Source organism: Rhamphochromis longiceps, linkage group LG3 (assembly GCF_057381845.1).
Source record: "Rhamphochromis longiceps isolate RC_006_pf linkage group LG3, R_longiceps_female_GT1.1, whole genome shotgun sequence".
Lineage (NCBI taxonomy): Eukaryota > Metazoa > Chordata > Actinopteri > Cichliformes > Cichlidae > Rhamphochromis > Rhamphochromis longiceps.
In genome coordinates this window covers 2,076,903-2,086,658 of record NC_140559.1, presented here as the reverse complement: position 1 = coordinate 2,086,658, position 9,756 = coordinate 2,076,903, and the positions used below count along the sequence as shown (strand labels likewise).

General features: G+C 43.3%; 1 protein-coding gene across 1 annotated transcript; it reads left to right on the top strand.

Moving 5' to 3' along the window:
- Positions 1 to 4,347: 4,347 nt before the first annotated feature.
- On the top strand, positions 4,348 to 6,201 carry LOC146672507 (putative C-type lectin domain family 20 member A). Its single transcript, XM_085400875.1, has 3 exons — positions 4,348 to 4,353; positions 4,434 to 4,764; positions 4,858 to 6,201. The coding sequence occupies exons 1-3, from the start codon at positions 4,348 to 4,350 to the stop codon at positions 5,253 to 5,255; spliced, it is 735 nt and encodes a 244-aa protein (XP_085257001.1). The 3' UTR covers positions 5,256 to 6,201.
- The last annotated feature ends 3,555 nt before the right edge of the window (positions 6,202 to 9,756 follow it).

Sequence of the window (9,756 nt, the reverse complement as noted above, 5' to 3'; positions counted from 1 at the left end):
ACAAACAGAACCAGTAAAAACTTTAGGCATGGAATAAAGACACGTCGGATAGGATGAACAAGTGGGGTTTTAATTTAGCTTTGAAAACCTCCACGGAGCATGTCTGCCTAATATTTTGAGGGAGGTTGTTCCACAAAGACGGGGCATTAAAAGAAAAGGGACGCTTCAATAGTTTTGTTCTGGTTTTAGGAACTTTCAGAAGGCCAGTATCCTGAGATCAGAGCATGGAGTGAAACATAGAGGTGGAAAAGGTAAGAGAGATATGAAGGTGTCAGACCATTTAAAGCCTTGTAGGTAGGGGTGAGTTTAAAAAATCAATTTCACCTATTAAATTTTAGTTTAAATAATGTGATGTTGGTTCATTAAATCCTGAATCAACATTTAAATATAAATTTATTTTGCCAGAAACGCAAGAATCTCAGGTTAAACATCATCTTTTGTATTTTTGAAGTTGATGAATAATGAGTTAGACTCATGATGTGCAACCAGCAAAGAGCTCAGTATTTCAGGTGTAAAACATGCACTGTGATAAATGCCACAGTTTTGTAGTCAGACACTTAGTGAGTTGAGACTCCTTCAGTGGGTAATGAAAACTGATTTCAGGCTGCTCTATATGTTTTATCTGCTGTTGTGAGCACCGACTTCTTCGCTGTGGCGTGCTGGGGTGCAAGCATCAAAGCAAAGGACGCAAACAGACTGAACAAGCTCATCAGGAAGGCTGAGTCTGTTGTCTGCATGAAGCTCAGCACCCTGGAGGAGGTGATCAGTGACAGAATGCTGGTAATCATGGACAATGACTCCCACCCACTCCATAACACACTGGACAATCTGAAGAGCAGTTTAAGCTGCAGATTCCTTCCACCTCGCTGTCTGAGGGAATGTTACAGGAGGTCGTTCCTTCCAGCTGCTATTAGACTCTTGAATTTATCCTTTTGGGTCAAGTCCACACATGTGGAAGAGAATTAATCACCTCAATGCATCCTGTCACTTTTGTACACCACAACACATGTTTGCACACATACTTGTCCTTTTGTATTAATATTTATATTTATACCTACATTATTGCACTTCTGTCAATCTGCCCCAGGGCAGCTGTGGCTACAACTGTAGCTGCCTCCACCAGTGTGTGAATGCGAGAGTGAATGAATAGTGGCATTGTAAAGCGCTTTGGGTGCCTTGAAAAGCGCTATATAAATCCAACAGATTTACTTTACCAAATTGACCATCCCAGCCTTGCCGTAGTGGTCTATTTGATTCACTTTTTATTGTTTATTTTATTTATTTTTTTCATCTTCACTTGCTAGATACGGGACATGAATGAGGAAAAGAAAAGGGAGAAAGGAAGAGGGGGAAAAAACAGCGGAGACGAGGGATGAGGATAAAGGGCAAAAAACCAAAAACCAACAAAATAAGCAGACAAAAAAAATACATATATCTTCGATAGGGTACATCGCCTCGGCCCCATGCGGGCTGCGACCAGGAGACCTATTGTGGCCAAATTCAGCCACTTCAAACAAAAGGAACAAGTGAAAAAAGCCACGGCAGGGAATTAAAAGGAACGGACTTCAGCGTGAACGACCAGTTCCCCATAGAGATCCTCGCGCTATATGAATCCCATCCATTATTATTATTAAACATTTTAGGCAGGTTTAAAAAAATTGTTGTAAAGAAAGAATATAAATATATAAATGATTGTTTATTGGCACTAAATGTATTCAGCAGCAGGACAACAACCCAAAACCCAAAGCCAAAGTCATTAAGAACTATCTTCAGCGTAAAGAAGAACAAGAAGTACTGGAAGTAATGGTATGACCCCCACATGTCTATAACTGAGGCTCTAGAAACTATCAAACCAGTAAATGAATTAAATACATTTATATGGTGCCAGTTTACAAGAGCAGTCATGTTGAGTTGCTTCGATTATTAAAGCTTTAATCTTACCCATGTAGTACTAATAAGTAATAAGGTGGACCATCTTTCCCTTGCTGCTCCCCCTTTGGGGCGAATTTTCCTGGTTCGATCCTAACAACCATTTCTTTTTCCAGTCACCAGCTCGTGCCTCTGATTCTTTTCACCTTCGTGATCATGATCAAGCTCCCTGTTTCTTACTCCATTTTCTTGCATCCTGCTCTGTTAGTTTCTCGGCCTTCTCGTCGGTCTCCAGGTGAATCTCCTGGAAAAATGACTGGAAATTCTTCCCTAGATTCCTGTCCTCCTGTGGATTATCAACTCCATTCTCTGTTGCCCTTACCTGAGTACTCAACATGATCAGGCCATTAATGCACCAAAACAGGAAACAAAGCAACAGCTTCAAATGTTCTGTGACTTTTCTTACTTGCATGTTTCCATAAAATTAATGATGGGACAGAACGAGACTAGCAGGTGACTATCAATGATGTCAGTACATTCCCCCTTTCATAGTTTAAAGATGAAAAATTGAAAATCAAAATAAGTATATGGTTCACCCAAATCTTACTGAAAAGCACAGAGTCGCTGCTTTCAGTTTTTCAGGTTTTACAGATGTTGTTTCCTGTCTAAAGCCAGCGACTGGTTAGGATTTAGAGGCCTAAGCATTCCCATCCCTTAGGTTCACTAACAAACTGAATCATGGAGACACAGACTCCATAATCCTTCCCCACTTGTTCCTCCTAACAACTACGTCTGTTCCGAGAATGACGTCTGAGCATATTTGCTTTTTTTCATATTTAACAGCTTGATTTTCCTAATGGTTTGCATGTTGGTGAAGCAGAATCATTTTAGCGTAACTTTGTGTGTGTTTCTTTAATCGCTGAGGCACGCCATTTACAGAATTCCTGGTTTTAAAAAAGCACAGGTATGGTCACATGGCCAAAAATACCATAATATTTAGTTTTGGGAGTGACACCACTTCCATCTGCATGTAGTTGTTTTATTGTCAATAAACGTCTTTGAAACATGAGCATTATAAAATGCCTTGAAACATGTTAAATAAAAGTTTAACACTTTGGTGCCACTGCAAAAACATTTGATGACTGTATAGACTGTACAGAAAACTTGTTGCCTCAAAGGTTTTATAGAACATACCTGCATGTCCACGTGTTACCTTTCTGAAAATTACAGATAGGCCCACTTGAAGATATCAAACATTTACATATACAGTATTCAGTTTGAAGCATTAAATTGAAACATTTTCATGTTTAACAATTTTTCGTAAGATCTCCAATTAGAGAAGCTAAGGGGATAATCAATAAACTGGTCAGAGCTCAGAACATACAATAATAGTTTAGATAAAAGTGTGTTTCTACAGAGAGGTCACTCCCTTCTGCTTTCCTCATTTGACAGTAAAATATATGAAAAGAACAAACAAAGACCTTCTTAAAAGTCAGCTTCAGTCAACAGAGGAGAAGACAAGCTGTCAGGTAAGTTATGCATCATTAATCCTAAAGTTATATTCTTGGATATGTTTATATTATATCCATTATTCTAAAACTTAGAAATGATGATTTAAACCGTTTTTAAGACATGATAGTTTTGAAATATTTAAAAATCATTGAATAGAATTATTTTGGATATGCATATAAACTATATACTTATTAGACTGGAGAAGAGAAACCTTAAATGATAAACACTTGATAATAATTACAGTACAATAATAATCATGATGAGTATCTATTAAACAGAAGAATGGAAGAAACCTGTTTACTGCTCATCCTGCTGCTCTCAGGTCAGTAATATTAATATCTTAAACATTTGAAATGTAACCTATAAACACACAGAGACAGACTGATGACATTTGGGTAATCAGATTACATGTACAGTTTTTTTTTTATTAACACATCAACCACAAGAACAGTCAGAAAATCTTTATCTCCTCCTACCACAACACCTGCATTAATGTAAAATTATCTTCCTTTGTTAATACTTGGATTTTGATTCATTGAATGACTTTTTGTTGTTATTTATAATGATATCTATTGAACCAAATAGATTTTTAAACTTTGGCTGTTGATTCGTGGCAATTCTACAGCTTTGGGAATAAATATTTTTTCTCTTCACTTCTTTTCCTCCTCATTCTTATTATTACTGTTATTAACAACAAGCCAGCGTAAACCTATAGTTTGTCCCAAGCCCAGACAAAATGCTGTGAGTTGCATCATTATCGACACCTGACGTCAAATCACTGCCAAATCAAATGTGGATAAGAATTGAATTTCCATACTGGATGTGCCCTGAGTTAACACTTGCTAATAACAGCGCCATTACAAACTGCTGGGCTTAGACAAAGGAGGAGGACAGGGAAATATGTGTAAATAGAGAGAGGTAAAGGCAGTGTGGTGTGTAAGAGTAAGGATTTTAAATATAGGGACTATGACTGTAAAGGGAAAGAACTGGCTGATATGCTTCAGAGAATGAAGGTACATACATAACCCTAACCCTAACCCTTTGTGAACCAGCTGAAGACCTGGACTGAAGCTCAGAGTTACTGCAGAGAACACTTCACTGACTTGGTCACCATCTACAACAGCAACATCAACCAACTGCTTTTCTCAATTTCACCAAGGATCAATACTTGGGCTTGGATAGGACTCTATGATGATCGTTACAGCTGGAAGTGGTCCATGGAGGGAAATTTTTTTTATGTTGGCAGTACACATGAATTTCTGATCTGGGCTAACGGCCAACCAAACTGTGCATATGCAAAGGAATACTGTGTGGCTCTTCAGGGACAAACACAGATGGATGATAGACCCTGTGGAGCTTCTTACCCTTTCCTGTGTTACAATGGTAGGAAAATGACTTGTTGGCATAGTTGTCCTACAATTTTATAAGATTCATAATGTGTGTCTCAAAATGAATCCTCTGTTGAATCTTTTACAGCCAGCAGTACAAGTTACATTTTAGTGAAGGAGAGCCGCTCCTGGTCAGCGGCTCAGTCGTACTGCAGGACATACCACACAGACCTGACCAGTATAAGAAGCAAAGAGGAGAAATCCAACATCACACTCACTTTGAATGGATCAGGGGTTCAGTATGTGTGGATTGGCCTCTACAGGGATCCCTGGGCTTCCTGGTCTGACAACACAACCTCCACATTCACTAACTGGATGTCTTCTGAGCCTAATAACTACGGTTCAGTTGAATACTGTGGAGATTTGCATTTAATGTCGGGGAAATTGAATGATGGCAACTGTGATGTCAGAATCTATTTTTTCTGTTTCACAAGTGAGGTCCAGAATGCAAACACTGTAAGATCCTGTCATCATGTAAAACACTAATGTTTGTGTTTTTATATGTGGTTCATTTTTAGCAGTGACAAAGCAAACAGTGGTGAAAATGAAGCTTCAGTCAGAGGCAGACATGCACAGCACAGAGATCCAGCAGCAGGTTTCACAGCAGGTCAGCAGTTCAGTCACCAACACAAACTTGACACAAGTTCAAACTATGCTTCATGTTTTTCATCATCTGCACATTTTGTCCAGCTGTCAGCACTTTGGCAACAGTGGGAAGGAAAAACTCCCTTTTAAGAGGAAGAAACCTTCAACAGAACCAGGCTCAGGGAGGGGCGGGGCCATCTGCTGCGACCGGTTGGGGTGTGAGAAAGAAAACAGGATAAAGACATGCTGTGGAAGAGAGGCAGAGATTAAACAACTGATTGAACAATTAACAGCTATCAATGAGACCATAACAGTTCCAAACCTTACCTGATATAAATGTGGATCATCGTTTTCAATGGAGAGCAGTTGCAAAACATGCTGGATGTCCTCGTATCTGACACTTTAACTTGACTGTCACTTTGGAGGCACAGACAAAGTCACAGTCACTCTAGTAAGCACTGCAGGTGGTGGGTAAAGTTTGTGTTGGTGTTGCCATAGTTACTGTCGTGATCTTAGTTTTGACTTGTATTTTCGCCTGTGTTGACATGTTTGTCTACTTTTGTTTTTGTATCTTTCAGCTTTCTTCATGATATATTTGAAAGGGTTTTAATGTGTTCTGTGGTTTCATTCATGTTTTTGTGTGTTTGAAAACAATAAATCCATGTAGACAGGTATAGAAAAAGTAATACAAAATGAGTGAGAAATATTAAAATAGTAAGTGAACAGAACAGAACATTATTTATTGCCTTTTATAGATTAATTTCTTATTTAATAATATAATTTGACTTCAACAAATTTATATTTTGCCAATATTGACATCTTTGTTTGTTTCATTAGCTTAGCTGGAGTGAACCCATGAAAATAATTTCATTTTATTCATTTGAACTTAATTTGTGGTGTAGGTAACTTGATTGTACTTTTCTGTTAATAAATGAATGAGTCATTTGTTTGTTTTTGACACTGAGTGATAAATCAGGTGAAATTGCTACAAATCCATGAAAGTAAAGTTAGTTTGACACTGAAGTTTTTTTGTTTCTTTAGTTTTGTATGCGTCTGTGTAAGTTTTAGGTCCATGTCAAAATCACAGGCATTCAAATGTAAAGGGCCTTAAGTTATATGTTAGTTATGAGAATATTCATCAGTGTTGCGCTTATGCTTTATAGTGGAGTTTTGTGTTATAGATCACTTTTCACCAATGGTAGTAAAAGTTCCAATCACAGCGTCCCTGCTCAGACATGAATTACGTATTTACACCCAGGAGAAAGACCTGGGTGTAATTAGCTAACTTGTACTACTTGTTTTTTTTTTTTTGTTGTTTTTTTCGCCTGTCCCGTTTGGCTCTTTTGCCATCAGAATTGTTGTCTAAAGGCAAAGAAAGATGCCCAACGGATTTACTTTACCAAATGGACCATCCCAGCCTTGCCGTAATGGTCCATTTGATTCACCTTTTATTGTTTATTTTATTTTCACTTACTGAATACGGGACAGACTTGACTGGGGGAAAGAAGGGGAGAAAGAAAGAGGGAAAGAGAAACAGCTGAGAAGAGGGACGGGGGAGAAGGGCAAAAAACAAAAACCAACAGAACGGGCAGAAAAAAAAATGCATATATCGATCACCTGGGTCACCTGCTGAGAAAGAAAAAAGAAAACAAGCAGAAGAGAACAAGAGTAATAGAATAAACAACATCACAATGATATATGGGAATATGACAGTAAATACTAAATATTAAACATTATTGTGCAGCACATAAGATCAACAGAACACAGTGTGCTTTGAGGTAGGAGCCAAAAAGGGTGTAGTTTGTGGGTGTGATCACCCGTGTGTACACCTGTGAGCATGGAGCGCTTGTTTTTTTTTTTAAAAGGTTCCTTCATGTAATGATCTGCTAGAGGGTGTGGGGGGGCCACAGCCCCGTCCTCCAGGGCATGAAGCAGGTATGGAGGAGATCAAAACGCCAGACATCCAGAGGCCCCCAGAACACAAGAGACCAAGGAAGACCAACAGAGGGTCAGCCGCGCCACTGTCCCAGAAAGAGCTGAGGAGAGTCTCAGATGAGGGCCCACTCAGCAGCCGCGCCCGTGAGCTCCGCCGGCAGCCAGCTGTGCCTGAGTGACCGAGCCCCAGGCCGAGAGGCCGGGGGCACCTCACCTCCGGAGTGGCCCGAGCGAGCCCCAGGCTCCAGGCCCCGATAAGCGGCCGCCAAGGAGTGAGCCGGTGTGTACCTGGACGCCCATCCCTGGACACAAAGAACCACCAACGCACCGATGTCTGAGGGAGTCCACCACTGGCAGGGGAAGTGGTGGTAGGGAGAGATAGGCCTCCAAACCTTGGAGGGCCTGAGATGTCCCCAGAGAGGTGGCGTCTGATACCCAACCTGACATATAGACACAGACATACAGGCACACACATATACAAACATCCATTCCCACCCTCATGCTCTCATATGCACTTACTCCACACTCAACCAATGTGGAGACAGACATAAAGAGACGCTGTACACACGATCACACTCCCCAAGCGTACTCTACGAACCGGGTCTAGGTACCCTTGCCCCTGGAGGGGGGAACTGCACCCAGACCCAGGTGGTGTTACCCTTTTCCCTGCGGTGGGGGGAGGCAGACCGCCCCGACTCCGCAGCAGCAGGGAGGCCCCACACTCCAGACCGCAGTCGGATGGCCAACTCCTCCTCCTAGCCCCCCCGCTCCAGCAGGCCGCAGAGAATGGGGGTGAGAGAAGACTCCAAACCTCCCTCCACCCGCTCATTGTAGTGTTGATGCATGTGTGTTCTAAGGTGCATTTAAAACCCAGGAGGGCATGGAGCTACCTGCCAGAGAGCAGCAGGTAAGCGCATAGTCCCTCCTGCTAGCCCTCAATGTCTACGTGTATTTAAAATTGAGAGGTGGGCAACGACGCCAGGGGTGAGGTGTACACCCTGATGGTAATTTGGATTCCGTGTATCGTGCCCACCCCCAAGATCCTATATGTATGTGTAATGAGAGTGTGAGTAATGTGAATGTCTAAGTTGTGGGATAAAATTGAGGCAGAGGCAGCCAGAAGGGGACAGAGGGGGGGGGGGGGGGGGGGGGGGGGGTAGCCTCCTCTGCACCCTGGTGACATACCCCTACTCCAAGGTCCTGCATGTGTGGGTGGTTGTGGTGGAGCGGGAAGGGGGAGGCAGCTGGAGATGGGGAGGGAAGGAAGGGAGGGGCAAGTGACCCCTCCCTGGGGCCAGCTCCCCCGCTGACCCCAGTAGGCACCCCCATAATCCGCGACCCACCAGGGAAAGGGGGCCCAGGCCCATCCAGACCGGGACCCAGTGCAGCAGCGCCTCCCGGCCCCACAGAGCCCGGGACAGTCCACCCAACCCCACCACAGAGAAAACTGCACCCACCCCACCATCCACTCATCTTCCAGACTACATAAGACAATAAACACCCAGGCTGAGATCTTCCTCCACCTCTCCTGTATCTCTCCCTCCTGCAGAGAGAGTTCCTGAAGAGAGGAAAGTTCCTGCAAGATGTGACAATCTCCCCCACCAGTTGAAGAGCCCCCCAGGTGGCTCGATGCACCGGCGGCAATCTGCTCCAGGGCTGGGCCCCCATGCACCCACCCGCCCACAACCCCGGCAACACCCCAACCAGGACCCAAGCCCCCGAGGCCTGGCCCGGGCCCCAGCCCAGAGACGGAGCGCCCCCAGAACCTCACGCCCATCCCGGACCCAACCAGGGGCAGCCAGGCTACCAGGTCAGTAACCCACGTCCGTCAGCACAGACCCTCCCCCAGCCCCACTGCACGCAGCCGCGAGGAAACAGTCACCTGAGAGCCAACAGAGCCCCCAATCGGACATGACCGCTACCCCGGGTTGAGCCCCCCAAGGAAGATGCCTCCGGGGAACCCCCCGCCGCCCTAAGCCTGTCCCTACCCCCACACCAATCACAACAGTGAAGGCTGGACCAAACTATGACCCCCCACCCCCACTAGGTGATGGAGCTGATCAAAGGAGCCCAGAGCAATTGATCTGATGTGGTGGCAGAGGCTGTATCAAGACTAATGTAATCTAATAGATAATTTCTATATTGGTTAGAATTAAGATTATTTTTATTTTTCCAGTTCATGAGGACTGTTTTCTTGGCTATGCATAGGGCAGTGAAAACCATATGGGCGATATTCTTTTCTGAAGTGACATTATCTAAGCTGCCCAACAAACACACTAAAGTGGAAGTTGGAATGTTACATTTCAGACACTTCGATAAGTCTTCACATATCTCGCGCCAAAACTTCTGAACTGGTGGACAGAACCAAAGAGCGTGGATATAATTGTCCGGTGAATTGGTTTGGCAGTGTGAGCAGTTGTTGGTAGACGTAAAGCCCATCTTGAACATCCGATGACCTGTATAGTGT

Coding starts and splice junctions, on each gene's coding strand:
- LOC146672507 (XM_085400875.1), top strand. Junction 4,765..4,857: donor CCCTTTCCTGTGTTACAATG/GTAGGAAAATGA, acceptor AATCTTTTACAG/CCAGCAGTACAAGTTACATT.